Source organism: Stegostoma tigrinum, chromosome 28, assembly GCF_030684315.1.
Source record: "Stegostoma tigrinum isolate sSteTig4 chromosome 28, sSteTig4.hap1, whole genome shotgun sequence".
NCBI classification, from domain to species: domain Eukaryota; kingdom Metazoa; phylum Chordata; class Chondrichthyes; order Orectolobiformes; family Stegostomatidae; genus Stegostoma; species Stegostoma tigrinum.
The window spans coordinates 21,153,038-21,176,980 of record NC_081381.1 but is presented as its reverse complement, the minus strand read 5'-3'; the positions used below and the strand labels follow the sequence as shown (position 1 = coordinate 21,176,980).

General features: G+C 38.3%; 1 protein-coding gene across 3 annotated transcripts in view; it reads right to left on the bottom strand.

The window, feature by feature from the left end:
• The window catches only part of prdm16 (PR domain containing 16), a 667,238-nt gene extending 649,522 nt beyond the window's left edge, over positions 1–17,716 (bottom strand). For all 3 annotated transcript variants that reach the window (XM_048561011.2, XM_059638054.1, XM_048561012.2), the window contains exon 1: positions 17,231–17,716. In XM_048561011.2, coding sequence (XP_048416968.1) covers positions 17,231–17,267 — 37 coding nt within the window. In that variant the 5' untranslated portion in view covers positions 17,268–17,716. The remainder of the gene's footprint in view (positions 1–17,230) is intronic.
• Positions 17,717–23,943: the final 6,227 nt, after the last annotated feature.

Below are 23,943 nucleotides of genomic sequence, written 5' to 3'. Positions count from 1 at the left end.
GACTCATAGACATTCAGATACAACGAATGATGGTGAACTATAGTTGATCACGGTTAAGGAGACAAATGTCGCAGCTATATAATGTACAACAAGATCCTGAAAGCAGCAACAAAGCAAGCAACCAGTTAACCTGTTTTTCGATGGCATTGACAGATGGAGGAATGTTGACTGAGACATTGAGTACTGGGCTTTCTCGTGGGATTTCATTTTGCCCAATAAGACAGATTTGATTGAATCTTGATTTGACGTCTCATCTGAAAGATAGCCTGACAATGCAGTAGCTGGTGTCAGCCTAAATCATAGCCTCAAATTCTGAAGTGGGACTAAAAGCAACTGCTTTCAGACAATAATACTAATGAATTAATTGCCCATTTGTCAATTCAGGCCTTAGAGAAAATAGTGTTTCACTAAAAGATTATGTTGGACCCAATTCAACGGACTCACATTTTCTCAATCAATTTAAGAATGCCATGATCAACGCTCACCTAACGATCAGCTATTCAATGCAGGCCCAGGATCAAACCTGCAGCCTTCATGTCCCCAGAGTCTCAGCTACTCACCATGCAAAACTCCTAGCACCAATGTTAATCTACACAAGTAAAGCTAACTACAGTTAATCTAATGCATATCGATGCTCTAATAACAGACTGAGTCAGTCATACAATAAAACAAAATACCAAAAAAACTAGAGACGTAAAACAACATTAAAAACTATAAGTTGCACACTACTGAAATAATAATGTTTCTTTTTAATGCTTGCAGGGAATAGAGAACCAAACCATAGAAAACATTTGGAAGTGTGTTTTATTTTTGTTGAACGTATTGCCCCTCTGGCTACAAATACTTCTTGACATTTTTAAGTGCCGAGACCACATTTGGCTAACATCACTCAACAGAGTCTGTGCAGACAAAAGAAGTTGGGAGATGGTTTCTTGATGTTGCTAGCAATAAATATGTAACATGTTTTCATTGCTGATTTTCACATAATTGGGAAAGGAGCTTTGTGCCAGCAAAGAGACCAAGCTAAGAAGGGAGTTTAAAAAACCTTCACAAGTGCCTGGACAAGAACAAATTCCAGCTTTAATTCCACAATCTATTCCACCTTGCGTATCCGAATGGTGCTGCCTCATAGTTGGGCACATTTGTATGGGCTGTCTGTAATAACCCTCTGCTCCTTCCCTGGGAACACAGGCAGGCTATTCAACAAACTGAACTGACTCTTGTTCTCCCACAAGCAATTTCCAACATGGGAACTCAAACTAATATTTTTCCTTTATCATGCTTCCTCCATCTGCAATCGAGCTTAGCTTCCTATTGCCCAAGTCAAGTCTGGCAAAAGAATGGGCAGAGATATTGAGCAAGAGATAAGAACTGAAAGTGCTGGAGAAACTCAACAAGTGTGGAGAGAGAAACAGAGTTAATGTTCTGAATTCACTACGACTGTCTTTTGGAATTCTGACACAAGTCATATTGGACTCAAAATGTTCACTGTCTTTCCCTCTCCATATATGCCGCCAGATCTGTTGAGTTTCTTCAGCCCTTTGCTTCTATTTCACTTTTCAACATCTGTAGAACTTTGCTTTTATTGAACTTAAGTACTCGCTCTGCCGAGATAGTTCAGCTCTTCAGAAGATTGTTCAAAGGTTGGAGGAAATTAACTATCTGAAAGCTATTTTCTGGAGGTAGTGTGAACCTTTTAGAAGCTAAAAACAGATAGAAAAAAAAATGCCGAGACATTGTGTGAATATTCTGGCACCGTATGGAGCATGGAATATAATTATATTAGAGAGTGTCCACTGCAGCCTGCACCAGTGAAATCAAATGCAAGCCATTAAGTGACCATAGGGGATTGTTACATTTACAAATGAAGGTAAATGATCTCAGTTAGATGGCTTTACAGTATAAATTATGAAAAAGCTACTACCATGGCAATAACTAGACACACTTGAAATAAAAGAGATTTGGCAAAGATTGGCATATTAAAAAAGTCTCAGCTCTTTTAAAAGATTGGTCCAGCTAAATGTGTAGAAACAATTATCACAACAGTAACAAGTCAATTGCTACATTACAATTAGCGTTGCATACTCACAAATATCCTCATAACCTAGAGAACTCCACAGGTCATACTCAAATGCAAATATTACAATTAAATCAACATAACTTCTATAATTAACACTTGTTAAAATGGACCAAATCAATTCAAACAAGTTTCATTGTTGGATGGGATAACAACATGTAGAGCTCGATGAACACAGCAGGCCAAACAGCATCAGAGGAGTCAGAAAGCTGATGTTTCGTGTCGGGACCCTACTTCAGAAAACTCAGTGTTAGATGGCATTTGTTCTGGGCTCATTTTCGTTAAAAATATTCAAATAATCAGTGTAAATATAATTTAAAAATATTTTGCATATATACCATTATGCTTTAAAAAAGTGAGAGAGGATTAGCGGTGTGGGATAGTGGAGAAAGAGAAAAAATATTAAATCTCAGGCTGTTTTCTCCTGACCTGAAGCCAGGAATCTATAATCACCCACTAACCTACAACTTTGCTCACCAACAGTAAGATGTTCCAGTTTACAACAGCTACACTTTGTATGCTTGATAAAACAAATCACTTTTAATGAAGTAAGGATTCATTTCAGTAGCACAATACAACATTGTGCATTCCTTGTTTAATGTTCCAATCACACAGTAGCACATATCTGCTGACAACAGGACAAATATTAATAACGCGCATAACATGAAATGGTTTCTTTGCTGAGGGGAGAGGGGTGGTATTCACAAGAATATTAATCATGGAATTATGTAAAATGGAAGCATACTAAAAGCCAAACTATTATCATCTCAGTAAAGAAAAGGCCGTCCAAAAATAAAAGGAAGAGGAATGCATTCAAGTGTCATAAAGCAAGTCAGAAAATGCGCCACTTCAGAATTTTAACACTTCATCTGTTTTTTAAAAAAACCACAAGCCTAATTGAAAAACCATTAGCCACAGTGTAGAGTAACACAAAGGGTTGAAAATATTGAGGGAAATTGATGCAAATCCAGTGCTGATCCACAGGGTTTTTGAACTTCAACAATTAAAGAAGGAAGAATGACTGAGGAAATCAAGAAGTTAACAATTTGATATAATTTAATAGTCATCATTGCGTCATGCGTTTAGCAAGTTCAATGAAAACTTGAGTCCCTTTAATAATAATGATATTTGCCTGTGAAACATTCAACAGGATTGATTTTCAAACATTTTTATGCGTACATACGGAAGTGTGGCAGTGCAGGGGATGGATCAGATGTGCCTTTCTAAATATTGATACACTTCAAATGTAGCCTGCAATCACAAAAACCTTAGGTCTATCTGTCCAAGCTTCCAAGGATTATCTTTCCTAACTTCTGAGAGACAGTAACTCAGAGGAAAATTGTGTTATGTTTATTAGTGTTCAGCCACAAAAATAATGTTAAGGAGTCAACGAACGCAGAACAAATACTGCATAAATTTAATAACAGGCAGATAGAATTCTAATGACTGTGGAAACTCTAAATTCAGAAGATCATATTTTGAATGCTTAAATTTGACTGACTTACATTTTATTTTTGTTACCAATTTTATTCTTTTTTCCAGAATAAAAAGAGTGGCGAAGTCAAAATATTCATCAAGCCACCAATGCAATGCTAACATCAGTCCACCCAAATATAATTCATGCTAATCAGATCTCACTGATAATGTAGGCACCCCAGAATAAATGATTGCACTCTTCACCCAAGTAGGTAATTATATTTATTGAACTCCATAGTTTTGTATTCTTTGCATTTTACAGCCTACTACCTATTACATAAAAAAACAATAATGACACAGTGATATGTGACTAGATTACTAATCAAAAAGACCTGCCTAATGTTTTGGGGATTGCCACCATTGTGGCTGGTGGAATTTAAATTCAGTCTGTAATAAAATGGAATTGACAGTTAGTCCCAGTAATAGTCCCATGAAACTATTATTGATTATTCCAAAAACTCTGTTTATTCACTAATGTCCTTCAGTGAAGGAAATCTGCTGTCCTTATGTGGTCTGGTCCACATGTCACTTCAGACCCACACCAATATATTGGATCTTAACTATTTTAAAGGGCAATTATGCAATATAAACAAAAGATAGTCTTCCCAGTAATGATCATCAAAAAAAATCATTTTTCAACCATGATGATATGAAAATGAAGCAGGAAAAAACAAACAAACTTGAATTTTTCTTTAGACACGTATTCCACAGTTCTTTTATGCCCTTTGCTTTCACTTAATGCAGCCACCCTGCCAATAGAGAGATTTCTATCTGTTGACGTGAAACAATTACATGAAGACTTTTTCACAACACTCATTAGTGTCCCTAAATAAAAGTTCTCAACCAAATCTTCAATACATTCTATATCCAAAAGTACAACCCAATAGCTCCCAAACGCATTTTAAAATATTTACTTCAATTAGCTTCCTTGGCAACTCTTGACCAAATCTTTAAATACTGTTGAGTGAAAGAACTTTGATTGACATTATCTGCTTACAATTGATTTCCTAAATTGCATTAAGGCTCAAAAATCAAAATAGCTGACAGTGTCAAGTCTGAAGCCTTTAGGTTAGAAGCTGAGTTCCAAAACAATTGAGTTTGCAATCCCTCCATCACCAAAGCTGGAAATATCACATCCAGCCAAGAATATTTTGAAAAAAAATACAGAATTAAATTGACTTCAGCCAAGCTTCACTTCTAATTACTCCCAGACAGAGACTTTTGGTTAACTCCACACCAAACCTCCAGCCCTTGTATTTAGTCGAAAACAAAGTGCTAGATATTGTATCATAATCATGCATCTTGTCCTGGACAGACCCTCATGTGGTAGAACGTATGGTATTATCAGCCCTTTTCTGTGTAGTTAAAATAACAATTTCCTTCTTTGTTCTAGATGTTAAAACTTAATAGCTCACTGAGGGATTCTAATGGCACTAAACTTACAAGAGGCATTTGAAAAAAAAACTTGCTATTTTTATCCCATTTTCTGGGGTTTATCTCCTTGCAAGGATAATGGTTCTCCAAATGCAGTGTAGCCTCGGAAAAAAAAGTGTTGCCTAAGTGGCCATCGTCTATGTATGATGAGGATGAGGTTTGAAAAGCAATCATCTAAACCAGCCCAGCACCTTACATATGCTCCTCCAAATGAGTTGTAAGAAACAGAACCAATTTCTTTTAGTGTAATCCAAGCAGTGTTTAGGTCAATCGCTGTTTCAAGCTACTTATATAGCTGGATTGCAAATTGAACCTGGGATATTCCTAGTCTGTACAGCTGAGCTACTCTTTGGATAACCTCACTGATACTTAATGAAGCCTCAAGTATGAAAGTTGACCTGTTTATAATTTTGATTTCTATGATTTTATCTGTTCCAATGTTCTGATGATGATATTATTAATTACATATTTCCTTATATTATGATTACATGCAGATGTCTCACCCAAATAACCATTCTTCAAATGCAAGACAGTGAGCACACATAAAGCTGTTCATTAAGATGAAACTAAGCTTGACATTGTACCAAACAAACAACAATAAATGCAAGCTTTCCAGCATTAGTAATGGATAAAGCATCCAATAGCTTGAATCCAGAGATTTCCTTCCCGAGAACCCAAAGTCAAATGTTGCACCATTACCGTCACCTCATTTCACCCCAGACAAGGAATTATTGCTGGGACTTCCTGATTGGTATAATTGATCTTTACCAACTGAAACTGAGGGAGCTCTAACATTTTTTTCTGAAAAATTGTCATTTAAAGGTCTGTATTTCTCCATTTGGTGAGTTTTACAGCCAGTGCTGATACTGGAATGTTGCACTTAGTTAATGCATGATGACCTTATTAAAAGTTTGTTGGGAAATAATATGGCTTTTAAACATTGATTGTAGAACAATCCTATTCAGAAGAGCACAACTAAATGAGGTCAACCTGGGTCCAACTACAATGGCCATTGCTCTGGTCTGTACCATTAAGCTGCAACTACAGCAAAACATTTCAAGAGTAATATTTTCTTACCCCTTTGCTAATTGCTGGTATTCCTGGATCTCAAATTTAATACCACTAATTTTACTGACAACCTAACACTTTGTCAATTTTTATTGAAAGAGCTGAGACATTGCAGCTGTTATTAGTCTCAATTACCGAAATTCATACCATTACACAGTCATACACAAGGCAGCACAGTCCCAAGCCTTTCAAATCTTCCTCTACTCCTTCTACATTTCAAGGATCAATAATGCATACATGGGAAGGCCCCACTAACAGCTGAATGGCTTCAGAAGATACTCTTCAGATTGGGTCTTTTTTTCACTGGTACAAGAGGAATATTTAATACAGCATGTGGGCCTTTTTATATGAGAAACAACAAATCTAAGAAATGCAAAATTCTCTGATTCTGATTGAACTGTACAATGTTCTCCTACTTTGTGAACTATCAAGAACCACTTTTTACTACATATATGTAAAACATATGTGGTTAAAATTAGTCCAGTGTATTTAACTCTCTGCATGAAGTGATCTTCAGATTTCAACTTGCATTCTAGCCCAATGTTGAAATATAGAGGGTGGGAGCAGGAAGGTGCTCAGCACTCAACTAGTATCAGTTTTACAAAATGTTACACAGAAATTTGAGTATATCTGAATATTCTAAACGCATTCTCATTAACAAAAGGCTGTTGCAAATGAAGCATTTAACTGTAAATTAAGTCACTCACTTTGTCAGTGTTAAAATTTCTACAGATTATTTAAGATTTGTAAATTGTCCTCAATTCGATCTGTAGAATGAAAGATTTGATCAGAAAACTCTCAGTTAAACGGATTAAATATTTGGCCAAATGCTATTTTTGCTTCTTTCCTTCAGTTCCCCAGTGTCTGCATATTCAATAAGTTTCTGAATCTACGGATCTGCCAAAACTCCTCTCAGTCTGCTACTAGGAATATTGGTTATTTGGTATCTTTGTCTCTCTGATTTTTGGCTCTGCCTACCTGATATAGCAGTGATTATGACTCAGAAGTAGGCATTTTTACACAATCTCCCAATTTTCTTTATCATTTCAATTAAGGTACAACAGCTTCTATGGCTGGATGTGTGTTTCGTTTGGTCACCCAACTTCCTCAAGGATGACTTCTGAGTTTTGCCCCAGTTTTTGAAAGTATTTTTTGGTTAAATATGCTGATTAAAGTCAATTGCTTTAAAACTCCAAACTAGGTATCCACATAATAATTTCTTTTCTCATTTCAACCCTGCTTTAACTATAGTGCTGACCTGTAGTATAGGCCAATGATTCTTCATCCAGGTGCTGACTAAAATGTTTGCGTAAACACATGATATAATATCCCTGAGGGTTGTGGATCAGTGTCTTTAATGCAGAAGGATGCTGCCGGTGAGGCATTATTTTGAAATGTCAACTGATAGCTTGAAATCTATGTAATTGTCACAAACAAGATAAACCTATTTTACAAGATCATTGTGTAGATTGATAGTCTAAAGGTACATTTATCCATTTCCATGGCATTTTTGATTTGTTTCAAATAAATTATTTGATGCTACACTGTGATTTATTTAAAGGAAAATTGGATAGTAACCTTGTAAGAGAATCTTGCCACTGCATTGAGAAACTGTTACTACATATGAGTGATAGCTTGTTACTATAACACACCAAGATATTACGGGAAAATATCAAATGTAGACCCATCATGAAAGCTCCTTTTGTCCATAAGCTATTCCAAGATTTTTGGGCAATTGAAAAACTTGGGTCTCAGGGCCAATTTCAATCTTTCAGGAAAGTTTAAACTTGCAGGCAAAGGGAGACACAGGTCAGTGAAATACCGAGACTTGGCAACACAGGTCCCATGCATTAGGCCTGCAATGTCTTGTAATGCATAAAAACGCAATGAATTAAAAGTGGCTGGTAATCTCAATATTTAGTCCAAATCTAACCCAGTGAGCCCTCTTTATTTGCAGCCTGCCACCTCCCCCCAATGGATCTGTGATTTAGGATGATTGCTGTATTGCTCGCATTTATTAGGTTAATGTCTAATGGAAGTCTTCAAGTCTCAATTATGAATCCAACTCTGACGCTCAACAGGCAACTAATGGTCCAAATAATAATGGATGAAATGCAAAGGAAAATAAATGCAAGTTGGGGGAACAGTAGGCAGCTGATAAAGAGTGATAACTTAGTGGTTGCTTTGGGGTTGAGTGAACGAGATCCTTAAATCAGGTACTCAGACTGGTGTACCGATTGTTAAAACATCTCATCCATTAGTACTCAACTTGTAAACACGGCTGCAGACATAATATTTTCTCTTCAGCTTCATTATCCAGACTCAATCCGGCCCGAATCCATCGTGAGAGTGTTTATTTTTTTAAAATTCTGGCCAGAATAATTGCACAATTATTATGCATTCACGTGAGAAGTGGGTATGCTAGGTGTCGTTTCGTTTAAATTGGTGTTCAGCATTTTTAAATCTGTCTGTTCTACTTTTGGTAAAATATCATCGTTTTAAGATGTATTGAGTTAAATGGGGCCCCAATACGGAGATACCACGACGGGCGTCTGGGGTGGGGGCAGCGGGGTGAGACCTGAAATTGTCAAAATGCTGCCTGAAATTGATAGGTTGCTCAGGTAATCCATATATTCGAAAGGGTAAAAAGTTCGAAGACCTCTAAAAAAAACTCACTAAGTATCGAATAAGACACTAATTAAAACAGTGCTTGTTCTGCCAAGGCCCGAATAGATTAGTTTTCCCAATTTTTAAGTAGGCTTCATATGTTTAAATGTATTTCTGAAATGAGCCTTTCAACTGAACGCAGCATCTTATATCCCATATTTAGAACGTTACGTTGTAATTTGATGGTAAGTCTTGTACTGCAATGACAGCTTCTCTGCTTATCCATTAGGCTGTGGGGTGATTTAGAGAAATCGTTTTGCTGAATGCATTTCGAAAGCCTGCGTTCCACGCTGCAATGCCAGCACACATACTCTCGCCGAAGACGGTAGCTTCTGACCCAGCTCACTTCATATTGTGACATTCATTGCAGGGAAAAATGAATAATGTACACATTGGAGGACACAAGCATGCAAACCGATGTATCTACTCTCAGCCACAAAACACAACCGCAGCCTTGATATCTATATCATTTTTTTATGGTACAATGTCAATCCTGAACCAGTGTTCGAAATCATAAATTGTGCAATGAACCCAATGTCCATTAATAAGTGGAGTGGCAGCAGTTTGCAAATCTACCTCCCGAAATAACCTCAAAAAATTAACATACTCTCCATACGATTTCTGTATGTTTTGAACGCAAGTCGGCAAGTAGGCAGTAAGAGAGGAGAAAAAAAGAACAGGATCAGTCACTCATTACAATTCAGATGTTTTGCATTTTGTTAATTAAGTAAAAATTCAGAAGTAGACTTCGAATTTTGAACTTTGCTACACAAGATACCTCGAATCAGGTGCTTCCAGCTCCGACATTTTTAATATCCACCGGACTACTCCCAGTGTAAATAATAAAATGGGTAGTTTTGAATTATTAAACAATAAGTTAGGTGACTATGGGAGAGTGAGGAAGAACGAAAACAATGCTGCATCAGCACTCAATATGCAAGTGCAAAAATAATACACCACACATGCAGTCTATTTTATAACTTTAACGTGTTGTCTGAAGGTGATTGGGAAGTGATATGGAACAAGTGTTACAATATTTAATGGGAACAACTTTTTTTAGCGGAAATGCTGGGGATATAAACACTCCATAAAATGACTGGCTATTGCGTTCGCAATGCCTATTGTATCATAAAGTGACTTCTACACATGCTTGACCTGAAAATGTACGCATGACGAAGACAAAAAAAAATTCAAAGTCTAAATTTAAAGTAACATCTACCCGTTATTTAGCAGTTTCAAGTAGTAGAATAGAAAGTAGTAGAATAAGATGGCTTGGATAATGAAACGTGCGTGCCATTTCATGTATTACTCCATACATATGTATGCACATACAGGATGTGTTTTAGGTAGACATTACCCTTCAATGCTTGAATATAGTTACGGTTGGAGCATTGGAAAATGTCTGTTGTTGGGAATGTTAAGACTTTAGCAGGTGCATTTACTGACCAACAAATCTTGCTCCCAAATTCCAAAAAAAAATTACACAGACCAGAATCAGTTGATCACATTCACTAATACATGTGAACGGGTGCAGAGACTGGGAGGTTAACCTTGGGCTGAGTTGAAAAAGAGTAACCCTAACAGATGAAGCTGGGGCTTTTCACGTTAAAGGAAGGAGCAAAGCAAGTCTGAGTACCCTGTATGTTTAGGTGTACGTGTAAAACCTGGTTATTTCCTGCAGCAACACGACAGAAAACTCACCTTAATCTTTACAATGAAAATTGCATTTCACTGGCATTACACCCCCGAGCCCTCCTCAAAAAAACCGAATAAATTACATAACATTGCGGAAAATAAATTACTTCCGACATTACAGACTCGGTTTGCAAGTGGCATCCCCTATTCTAAAAAAAACTGCTTTGCATTCAAAGATCATTAGGATGTCACATATCAGGATTCTTATTGGAAATGGATTTTTAACAACCTGTTTCATAAAATGGAGAAAAAATATCTAATAAAACGTATCGAACGTAAGAAGACGCTGCTCAACTGAGACCCGGTGTCTTAACGGTATTTGAGGAAATTCCGAAAATAGTCCAATCTGGGAATGAATACCTTTTGAGAGTTCAGATCGCCGTGGTAAAATGACAGGAGTCGCACTGCAAGCAGAAGGATATGTACCGCCTAAAAATGTTTTTATGGTGGCGTTTTGCTTGAATTTGTAATTTTATATTTGATGCTTATGCAATTTCTGTTTCCGACGTCCTATCGTGTTTTAAACTTCTATAAATGAAAAGATTAGTGCGCAATTATCCATTAATTGTAGATTTTAATACGTATCGTGTGTGGTATGGGTGCAATTTATAATAATCTCTAGCATCAACTATGCCTGAATATTATTTAGTGCTTATACACAGAACGAAAAGCCAACACCTTCTATTACATGAACTGGAATAGTTGTGAAGTTAGAGGTTTGTGAGAATAAACCAATACCACCAAGTTCCACACGGGAAGCTCACACCTGAAATTTGATCCGAGTCTTTTCTCAGAAAGGGAAGTGTTAAATTGAAGCAAGCTTATATTTGTGTTACAAAGTTTTATCTGAACCTGTGTTACAGAGTGTCTCCGGGATTGAGTTTGAATACTTCAGCGAATGTGAGAATTTCCATACGTGTTCAGCATCTGTTGTGATTCTATGTGCACGATTCTGCGTATATGCGTGTTGTGTGTGTACTAATATATGTTTGGGGGTGAGTGTAAGTGCGTAGTCCATTTAGTGCGCCTGTGAGAGCGCATGCCTGTACAACTGCGCCTTTCTGCCGGTGATTTCGTGAATAGGGCTGCGCAGTACGGATCTGTGAGTGAAAATGTTCAGGCAAGCACTATATCTCATTTGTCTAGTCAACAGTCCAGCATGAGTTCAGCTTCTACACATAAATCGCATCAACTTATTTCAAAATCTTACTGAATGCATTTGGTAGCGGACTTAAACATTCCTGATCTATCCAGAAGTAGAATAGTCTCGCAAGCAGAAAACGATTACCTTTAATTTGCAACCCACTGCCTGACAAACTACACACACACACGCACACACGTCAGTTGCTGTGTGTATGAGAAAGATTGTGATGTATTCAGAGTGCGAAAGATTACAGGAGTCAACATGAAAACTGAAAGGTGGAAACTGGAATTGTCGCTGTGATATGCAGTAAATTCGTGGTGATTTTTTGTGTGTGAGAGAGACGGCGGGACAATTAATGAGCTGTTTCTGCTAGCGAAGAAAGAGAGAGAGAAAGAAAAAGACTGTCAAGGTGGAGGTATGGGCAGAGATAACAAATATGTGTAAATAAAGGAGCGTTACGGACAATAAACGACTTTAAGCAACAATTAAGAGAAAATGAGTGGAAAGATGGTGTGCGAAATGTGGGGAAGATGGACAGCTATTGATAAAGATAAAATGGATTAATTTGAGAGGAAAAGCAGAGGAAGGGGAAATGGAGAGAAAGCAAACATGAGCGAAATAGTGAGAAAGCAAGGGAGGCGGGGAGATGAAGTGTGAGAGGTGAAAGAGAAACCTTGAGTGAAACGCCGGACGAGTGCAGGAGAGCGAAGAGAAAGTGCGCCCGAGCTCCAGTCTGTGCCCCCTGCACTCTGACCCGATTACTATAGCAGCATATTTCCTCGCTTGTAACTCGGAAAAATGTCTGATTGCCAAGTCAGATTATTGTAAGGAAATCAAGCAAGGTGATGGGGTGTGGTGAGGGGGTGAGGAGAGGGCCGGTCTGTGTGTGTAGGGTGAGGGAGTGGTGGGAGCAAAACTTGGCACGGGTAGGAGTGGGAAAACACAAGAATACAGCCAGGGACAGAGCCACGTTCAGTTCTGACAGTGAATGCTACAAGCCTAGCAAACACAGCTTCTCACGTTAGCTGCTTTCCTCTCAACTAGACATTCCCACACTCAGAACAATGTTTCCAGTGCGTTTTGATTTCATTGAGCCTCACGCCACAGCAACATCTACACAAGTCGGTTTATTCTCGGTCAGGCGTAGTGAAATCATGATTACCCTATCAACGAGGATTGACTGTGTCAAGAAAATTAATATGCTTTTAAACCTGTATAGGTCGCGTTAAAAGTTCACAAATAAAACCTAAACGCAGACAAATATGAGGAAGCGTTCGCAGCTAATTGAGTATAAAATGTGTATGGATGAAGTGATGTAACATTTGAATACTGGACTTTTTAAAAAAATTAATTAAAATGACTGTATACAGCAATAATTCTCCTAATCTAATATCCTCTTGAACTCCAGAAACAAGCATTTATATGGTATTAATCTCCTCCATGTGTAAATAAAAACCTGTTTAAATGAGTGACGGGATTGAATTGTCATCTTGTGAGTACACAAACAGAAAAAAGTTCCTCATGAATTCGGACATTGTCATCACTTCGAAGGTTGGGAGGGTGGAAATAAAGTTTTCGACAACTTTTATTGAAACCGTCAATTTTCATATTGATCAGATGTGCTATTCCAATTTCCCTTAATTATCGAGAACCGCTGTTTTCCCAGCTCCCATTCTGTTTTGTCAGTTTCTCCTATTGTGACAAACAACTCGATTTCAAGTTAAGAGCGTTCTAATCATTAGCTCCTTCCCCTGTATGTGAAATCTGTCCTGTCCGCATTGATTCCGGCCCTACGGCCCCCGGGTGCAGTAATTGCTTTATTGGAAACCCATTACCGTGGCCACTTTCCCCCGTGCAGCAGTTAAACATCTAAATCTTTCACAACTTCTTTGTTTACTGTTTCAATTACTTGGTTTTAATAAACAATCCATTATCTTCTAAACATCGAATCATAAAACGCTGGCAATTAGCACGTCCATCTGCTATTTAAAAATCCTCACATCTGATGGAAGAAATTTACAGGGGTCGCTTGGTGCAGAACAGTCCTGATTCTTACTGAATTTGCAAACCAATCTATAATAAGCCATTGGCACGTTGTAATTACAACACCTATGATATTTGTTTCACTCGGGCCTTAAAATCTGAACAAATACCTTCAGAGATTTGATAGATCAACGCTGGTCCCAGTTTTAAACTACAGAGAAAGGTCCATTGCCTGCCGAGATTAGAAAATACCTTTGTGGGCGGATCAAGCCGGTAGTTGGAATTAAGTAGTGCACTATTTAATAAACATGTAGGCGTTTTAAAAGGACATTAAAACCTTAAAGGTCCCCTTGTTGTAAATCTTCCAGGTGTGCAAGGGTTTGACTGTATATGCGTGTACTTTAAACACACGGTGTTTGAGCATGAAAATAAACCTGATGTCTCCTTGAACTTCATTTTAAATCTACCGAATGATCATGTTTACAGCTGTTCAAGTTCACCTGAACGTGGAAAGTGAAATATCTGCTTGAATAAAATGCCGAATCACTCCTTAAACGATAGTTAAACGATAGTTAAACGATGGAGCATCGATTTACCCCTCTCTGTTCATTCAACTTATTAGTCTATTTTATTTTAAAAATGTCAAAAATAGAGTATAAGAGAGAACACGGTATAGAGCTGGATGAACACAGCAGGCCAAGCAGCATCAGAGGAGCAGGAAAGCTGACGTTTCGGGCCGAGACCCTTCTTCAATTTCCTACTCCTCTGATGCTGCTTGGCCGGCTGTGTTCATCCAGCTCTAAACCGTGTCATCTCAGATTCTGCAGCATCGGCAGTTCCTACTATCTCAAAAAGTATGGTTGAAGTATTAAGCCCCCTTACAACAAACAGAAATGAAATACAAACAAATCTAATGTGGCAGAGTCTGTGTTCAGACGTGTTGTATGCATTATATACTCACATCTATAGGTGTACACACACAAAATAGCCAAGTCAGCCTTACTGTGTGGCCATGCAGTATTACGCTGTTATATACAAGTTGAGTGCCTCGCAATCTTATTTGTTTACTTTTAGCTGTACGCTGAGTTGTATTGTGTTTTATTTTATTCCAAGACCCAACCTCCACCCCCCAGTACCCCCCACAACCCCGACCAACTGCACAACCCCCAACATGAAAATCAAAGTGGAGAATGTTAATAACGCAGAGGCACATATTATTAGAAATAATGGGAACTGCAGAAGCTGGAGAATCCAAGATAACAAAGTGTGGAGCTGGATGAACACAGCTTACTATTATTATATCATTAGTCTGGTTTGGGGAGCAGATATTTTTTATACATGAGTCTTGCCCTTCCATGGTAAAACGTTCGGCCCTGTTTATTTCGGTTGCTTGGGACGACAGTTCTTTTTTCTTGCTCATCCTCAACACCGAACAGTACCTTTGAAATAAATCACTTCCAACCCATTTCTAGCTGCGAGCCCCGCGTAAATCTAATCGTGACTCCTGGTTCAAATAAATGCGCTTTCCTTACTGTCTGAAGTTGGCATTTAACACGCATCAATTTTAATGGTAATAATTAGTAACCCAAGCTCAGCGGGGACTGTGGCATGCAGACTAAACATCCATTTATTTACAAACAACTTGGAAAAATACTAGAACCCAGCCATTCACTAAATAACTTCGCTGCATGAAAGCAACAAAATCTACTGCCACGCAAATGAATCGTGGTCTAAAATTATACCCAATTTCTAGAGGGGAAAAATTATGTTTAAATCCATTAGCCAAATTGTTAATTAATGTGGTTAATTGCGACTGTTAAATATTTATAAATGCCTTCACATCATGTACACACAAGTAGACTCACGATAATTGCCTGCACACATTCTTGACACCATATACACTTTCAAATACAATCATGCACATGAACAGACTATTTCAAATCTGCTCTAAATAATTCATTATTCTCTTTAGGGATTTGAAATCAGGGATCTCTGGATACCAAATCTTTCCAGTGAATAACTTAAAGGATATTTTCTCCGTGCTCCCAACACGGCGATATAAACGTGAATAATTTAACTTGGCCTAAATACCAGAAAATAAACAATAAAGTCCTCTTATTTTTGGAAATGACTCGGTACGTTAACCAATAAAGGGCACAGCTTTATTAAAAGCTTCAAAATACATACATATACAATGCCGAAAACAAATATAGAAACATTACTATGCACATATGCTATTATATATGTGTGGAGGCTTGTGTCTGTACACAGCAGTGACTGTAAATTAGATCGACAGTCCACACTTAAAAAAAAGTTTCATAATTTGCAACTTTTTTTTCAGAAGCACTCGGTAAAGTTAAAGACAGTTCCTATTTTTCGTATAGTTTGAGAAAAATAAACTGACCAGAAAGATGAGATTTCAAAGTGAAAGTAGGAATGGGGCAAACTTTCAGGCATTCAGACAGAGCAGCGTGGTCATGTTAGTAGAGGCGGAAGCAGATAGCGAGCAAAATAAAAAAAATATTTTCCAACTACAGCAGGGCCTGTCTTCTTAAAAAATACAGCAAGCTACTGAAACCTTGATAGATCTAAACTTCATACGGCCTCACAAAAACGCCTATACTCCTGGCACGTGAATATAATTTCATTTTACACACGCTCATACATGCTTTTCTTCCGGCTATGGGTTAAAGATTAATATTCAGCGCTGCTCTAAACATTTCGCACAACACGAACGACATAAAATTCATTTTAGAGATTAAGATACTTTGCTTTTTTTTACGACAACGCTTTGTAAAACATCCTCCAATCCTCCAGACTAGCTCCCCTTAAAATACCGTTTTCGCGATCTGGGATTGTTAAACTGAAACTTTAAACTTGTCAGTTGCGTTTCTCCAACCCGATCCTGCACGATTCTCTCCCGCATTACATCGACATTGCTAATTCCCCGAAGCAGCCCCCAAAAATATGATGCCTGGTATCTCAGACACCCCGGTACGGCTCAGCTCCTAATGGTACTCAAGTCTGTGAAACAGACTCCCCTCAGATATTTTGCTCCCCTTTCAGACAGAGACGGGTCGTTGGCCAACAACTTTGAGCTCTTCAATGGTGCTCTAGCGCCCACTATTTAACACTGTGGAAAAAACTGTTTATACTTTGCAATGGCTCTCGTTATATTTTCTCTAACAAAAAGTTAAATATCTCTTCATCAACTTCGGTAACTTTCATTTTATTTGTTTTTTTTGTCGGTGTTTCTTTCCAACTCCTCAACCTCTCGGGTCGAGACGCTGGGAGGGGGGTGGGTGGGTTGTATGGAAGTTTCTCTTGAAATGAGAGAAATAAACAAGGTATGGAAAAAAAACTTCTGCAAAGGGGGAGAGAGAAAAAGAGAGAGAGAGAGAGCTCCGCGCCGCTCTTGTGGCCAGAGCGTTCAACTCTGTAAGTTAGTGCGCTCCAGCCTTTTCGCGAGACCTTGAAGCACATCATTCTAATCGTTCCCCACTGCAACGACACATCGTCTGGAGGAGAACATACATCCCTGACCGCTCTTCACAAAGACTATGAGTGTATAGCGGATCGTTTGGAGTTGTTGGGTTTTATGGAGGGGCTTTTTGCAAACCTATACAGAGGATCTTTTTTGTAAAAAAAAAGGTGCGGAGAGATAGGAGAAGAAAATAGGGACCTACTTTTGGCCAGTTTTCTCGCTCTCGCCTTGGATCTCATGTTGTCTGTCGGCGTTGGTCGTGATTTCAGAGAATCGCACACGCTATCTCCCTGGCATTGTCAGTTTGGACACCTTCGCACATGCGCACAGAGCCTTCAATCTGACACCATCACGCAGGGAAAAGTTTGAATATATTCATCATTTGGCCGCGATCTGTCCTCAACTCCATCAGACCAATTATCTCTGCGTCCCTAACGCCATTTCACACATTATTCCTCGCTCACTGCGCGGCTCCCCTCCTCTAAAACCTCAGGAAGTTTCCACACTGTGAAGACAGTGTGCCGAACAGATATCACACTACCTTTTACTTTCTTTTAAAACATTAAAACTCACTTGCAGAGGATGTGCCGGAGAAACGTACTGAACAAAATGGGTAACTTTAATTCTGTGCACAAGTTGCTCATTATTTAAAAAAAATTGCATGTTAATTGACTTCATTGATTTACAGTTTTAAGACAACTGACAGTGACCGGGGAACAGAATGACATGCTATCTTAACTCAATAATGCGCCCTAATAGCCCCCATCAGTTATGACAGTATTAATTAAAGCTATCGATAGCTTGAGCTGATTGAATAGTTCTGTGTAACAGCAGTGATTTAACTCCCGATGTTCGTGTGTTGGAAGAATAAACGTGGGTTTAGGACTTACTAGGACTAATTGGCGCTGAGCACCGGACATTTAAACACTTTGCCCCCCCTCTCGGTTTCTAAACTGCAACCTCTGCACCTTCTCCCCTTGCCGTAAGCCCAGCACAAAACTAATTTCATCTCATTTTACATTGTTCTAGTAGAAGAAAACAGCTATTTTATCGTGTCTTCTCAGGCCGTTTGTCTTCAAGTTCTTTCCTCAAAATGAATGGTTCCTGTAGAATGTGTTTGTTTGTGTGTGTGTGTGTGTGTGTGTGTGTGTGTGTGAGAGAGAGAGAGAGAGAGAGAGAGAGAGAGAGAGAGAGAGAGAGAGAGAGAGAGAGAGAGAGAGAAAGAAAGAAGAGAGAGGGGCATTGGTATAAAGAACCGGAGTCGCAACACAGTAAGTGCTACATATTCCCATCGCCTTTTCTGTGCAGCGTTTATAATTTATTTAACTAGGGCATATTTTAACCAACTGATCGAAATATGTTTTGAAAATCGTACTGCAGATAAAAGGAGACGATTAAAAAAAACCTTGTTAACCAACAGTGAAACAGATGAACTTGAAATCGCGACACAATGTGAATTATTTAGGTGTATTCCTGTTGGTTCAATTGATATGGTCAGTGAAAAGCAAGAGTCATTTGGGTTTTAAAAAGAGCAAACTGACAAAATCTATATTAATAATTCCGCCGTCTCTACCTTATTGCCAGCATTCTCGGGCTTTTGTGAGGGCGTGAGGGTGGGGGTTGTTATATTAATGTCATGTTTCCGTCTGCCAGACTAAATACCTTTGAACTTCAGGGGAGAGACACATTGCGGACTCGACAATGGTCTCTGGGACGATTGCCACATTATCAGTGTTCACCTCTTCACTCTCTGACATGTGTTTCATAGGACGAGAAACTGTAACAGTCCATTTGAAATTCAGTGCCTGAGAATCGCTGGAGTGTGTTTGCATCTGTTGTAACAGCGTCTCATGGCAAAAAGCTTCGTAGCGAATGTAAATGTAAATCGTATAGCATGACACGCATACTCAAGGTGGGCTGTAGTTACATCGCTCAGTTGTTGGTTGGAGGATGAAGTTCTCAAAGCTGTCCTTCAGATATTTCATATTCTGTATTAGCTTCGCCGTGCTTCATTAGGTGAGATTGACTGTTACTATACAATGTTTTGTTTTGTAAAATTAGAAATGTTTCACAATGAAAAATTTTGAAGCAAAAAGACCTTTGCATAGTAGACAGCGTTTGAGCACTGGTTGAATTAGAGTTTTTTTTAAACTGGCATCTAGGAGGGGGAATTAAGATTTTTTTTAGGAAGGAGAAGAAACGAACTATGTTTTATAGCGAGGGAGGTATTTCCAAGTGAACTGCACGATTGGGTGATTCACTTCAATTGAATGAAATAAAGTCGAAACTGCAAATCAGAATAAAATGCTAGTCTTCTAAAGTAGAATTGTGTTACAACCTCTGCAGAGTGCTGAATACCTCTGCAAAACCAACTGAGCGTCAGCACAGGCCAAAATTAAGCCAGCGAAATGCAAGACTAAAGATGGAATAAGTGCGGGACAAATACTTCCGAGGGAAGGGTTAATTTTTGACGAGTAGACTCCTATTTTCGGATGTCTGGTGGGATATGTACAAAGTGTTCTCACTGTCTCTGACACAACAGCAACATCTTTCTCTGAATATTACTCACGATTTTGTAAGGCTGGGCATGATTGTTAAATTTAGCGCACTCTTTATCACTTAAACGAGGGATTGCGATTTGCAATTGTAGGCATGTCGCAAACACCACCAAACTTGCTCTCCAGCAGTCGGAGCCGCGCTGTTAAGGAACAGAGGCCTCTATGTTCTGGGCTCGAACATGCAATCGAATTAGTTTTTACACTGCAACACGTTTGAGTGAAGGGAGACACAAATCGATTCATTGTTAGAACCCAAGAAAGATAACACGCATTAACTCAACTTTTCTGCGTATGATAAATTTCAATTTCAATTACTCGGAATATCACGAGGGGCAGCAAGTACAAAACGTCAATTCGTTCAGCAAAAGCGCAAGAGAAAATTGATGGATGCATTCAAAGTAACAATGCTTTTCCATAAATGTACATACATAAAAAGTTCAGGAATGAACGGGTAGTTGTAGATTATTTCATTAATACGATCATAATAGTGATGAAAGTTACATGGATTCTGGTCGAAAATGTGTTGGAGAAAGCACTTGTTTAAATACTGTGATCTCAGTCTAACCCGCACATTATTTCTATCATAGCACATGGGGCTTATTGTTAGTAGTGTATTTAAAATCATTATATAAGCAAGGAATTCATCTCGATAGTAATATATGTAATGGCGTAGTTTCGAATTCGCCAACATTCGCACGGGTATTTTCATTTTATTTACAACTCAGCTACAACCGTGCAATGACTCGTGACTATTTCTACCTTAAGTTTCAGTCAAAGACAATGTTTTATCCGGCAGCGTTGAGTTACGGCGCGTACAGGTCTGTAGAATGTAATGATATGCCCCTGAAATGTCCCTTCGTTTGAGATCTCAATTGATGGATTAACCCTTAATGTGGACAATTGAGTGCAGCTAGTAAGGTTACAGGTTACAAAATCTTGCTGGGGATGGAACTGTTTAGTTTGAAACCAAGCACCTCTCTGTGGAAGCGATATATGGAATGTATAGAACGCATGACCTCCTCACCTGACGCAGCAATCTGACTATTTCGCTCGCCTCTTATATAAAATAGCTGGAGAATCTGTTTCAACTCTCCTGTGTTTTAATTGTGGACAAACCTGCGAAAGTAATATGACACGCTATTTACAGAGGCCCCTGGTAATATTTAAGCAATATTATCATCCGTGTTTGAATGTATTAATGAACACTCTACGTGCTACGTGAGGTAGAGAAAATAAGGTTTGTTTTTAGAAAGAAGGAAGGCCTATGCAGGTGTGTTGCCAAAATGGACCCCATCGCTTGGGATACTGACATTCTGTTTTATACAAACATGAAATGGAAATCTAATTGAGAATCAGTTCCCGTCTATAGTAACCAAACGGTCAGAATGGGACCCAAGCAATAACCGCACTTACAATTCAATTCGTACATTCCCCTCATTTGCCAGGCAAACTTCATAGTTCAGAATTTTTTTTAAAAAGCGGTGGGTATGAGAAATCTCTGTCGGGTTGAGATTATGGTTTGGTAATAAGGGTTGAGATTACAAATTTCTAATCGGGTTCGGGTTATTAATTAGAAAAACTTGTCTGACATTTATAAGTTCCATTCATACATTTCCTAATTGTGTCAACTAGTAATTAAATTGCGTTAAACAGTGGCTGATGAAGGTCTTCGGGGGATATTTTTTCTGCTCCATTTGAACAGCCGCGTTTTCAAAATGAAAGGCGTTTCGAAATAATGATGTACGTATCTAAAATACTATAAATCGGTTCAGGTATCGAAATTGCCGCGTGCTCACTGGAGCCAGAGCACGAGCCGAAACGCTTGAATTCAGATCGGCTGGAAATTTGTGCTTTGCCTGTTCAGCTGTCAAATGCGACTTGCTACCGATTCTCTACACCATTATTTCCATTTTATTAATTACTTTGTGTGTTTTTTTACTGCCGCGTTTAAATTCAATTTATTTGCAAAAGTAAACTTTCCGTACAGACATTTGCCAAAAGCATGCCTTGGCGATGAGGTATAACAAACGCTTTCAGTAGAGAAATGAAGAACATCCTTAGGAGATCCTGAAATAATACACATAATCTAACCTGCTGTAGACAACGGATCACAACCTGAGAACAAAACGAGCTCAGATTGAAAAATGATTTCAAATTCAATTGAGTGAAATTACAGACAATCTGTCACCAGCCTAAAGCCCTGTGAAATCTCATTTTACTCATCCATATTAGTGCCCATGTTTCCACGATTAAGCCTATTCCAATACCCCCAAGGGATGTGTGGTCATCCTGGAACAGTTTCCCCAACGTGATGATATATCCATCTGAAGATTAAAACAAATATCAAATGGGAGCCAGACCACGCAGTGGAGACTAGTTGCCAGTAGTAGTCAGCAAGTGTGCCCCCACTCTTCCTCTTCCCACAGATTCAGTTCCAAAATCTCAGGAAAACCTTGCAGTCCTTTGTTTCTCTTCCACTCTCATAACCCCACATTCTTCTTAATCCCCCCCCCCCCGTCAACTTTCAATTACACTATTTATTGAAAAAGGAAAGTTCATTTTAAAAATGCCCAAATCAAAGGGATACACTAAACATGGGAAGAAAAAAGAAACAAAGGAATAGGAGTGAACCTTCAGCCACTGCTCTACCATTCAATTTGTACCTAAACTCCATTTACCCATGAGTTCCTTATCCTCTTATCTAAACCATACCTAGCAATCACAGTTTGAAATTTTCCAATTGACTTGCTGCAAGGTTTCCTAATGGGAAAAACAAAAAAAAACATGTTTATTTTGTGTAAAGATGGGATTATTTTCTCTCTAATATCAGCCTTGATAGGCCTAACTTTTATCAGGTTAGGAACTCAGTTTATATTCTTGTAACAGAGGAAATAAGTTTTCTCCAATCATTCCATCAAATCCTTTACTTACATTAAATATATCATTTAGATCATCCCTTAATCTTGGTTTAAGGAATACAAGTCTAGCCTCTGTAATCAGTGCTATAATATACAATTTTAAGCTCCAGTATAATTCTGGTGAATCTCTCACTAAGGGCATATTTTTCTTCCTAACGTGCAGCGTCATAAGTAAACTCAATGTTTCACATACATTCTAAACAAAGCTTTGTACAACTCCAACATAAGTTTTATGTCTTCATATTCTCACTCATTTTATATATAATTTAAAATTCTATCACCCTTTTAAATAGCTTTAAGAAATTATTTTCTGTACTTACATTTTTCTGCTACTGTGCAGTTCAATATTGAGAAAACACTTCATTCACTTTTATACATTGAACTCCAGCTGCCACTATTTTGCCCACTCACTTAAGCTATCAAAGCCACTTTTCAATTATGTGCTTCCATTTGTGAAACAGAGTGTGGAACCAGGACATGTTGATAGACTTGGACTGCAACCAATTCTATCCGAAGCTGAAAAGTCCCTGTTTTATTTGAAATTTGATACAGTTTCTTCTTTCACTTGTGCTGGCCTCAGCATGTTATTCTCATATTGTCAAACTGTGGGGATATAATCAAAAATGAGTATCACAAGGCAATATTGGTTGAAAAGTAGTTGCCAATATTGGGGGGATAAGGGGACGATGTTCTAGTAAATTGTTTTTGATTGAGGCATTTTGGACTTGTGTAAACTACAAGATGTGAAATTGACAAATAATTTTTATTGACAACATTAAAATTTATGTCCTACTCATTGAAATCTACATGTCATGTTTCAAAGAGCTTACAGTTTTAGTGTCATAATTTGATCCCTTGAGCTTTATGATCTATTTTAGTTCCTCCAACATACATCCTTTCTACTCTGTGTGAAAAATATCACTTTCTGTAAGTAATTATGAAGTAAAATGTGATAGATTTAGAACCAGATTTTGTCCTAGGCCACATCATCTTATACCCACAGTTTTCAGGAATTTACTGCAATTTTTACAGTAAGCATGGAGTGTTGACCCTGATATAAAGCAGTGATGATCAGTATTGTCAGAATATAGTTGTGTTCACTAATGGAACAGTGAGTGTGTGCAATCTTTGTAAGTGGTCAGCAAAGATATAATGACTAATTCGGCTATGATCACCACAGGTAGAATAGTGAGCTTGGATGGCTATCAACAGTGAAATGGTCAGCTATGGCACATTTTCTGGATCTCTGTTGATGGTGGTATGGTCAGCCAAAGCAAGGGTTCTGGGTACAAGGTGATGGTGGAATGGGCAGATGATGCAGGATGTCTAGGTGTCCGTTTAAGATGGGAGGTCAGTCAAAGCAAGGTTTAGGGATAGCCATTGGTGGTGTGGTTTGTATAGTCATTAATAGTGAGATGATCTGTGGAGGCAATGTTTCT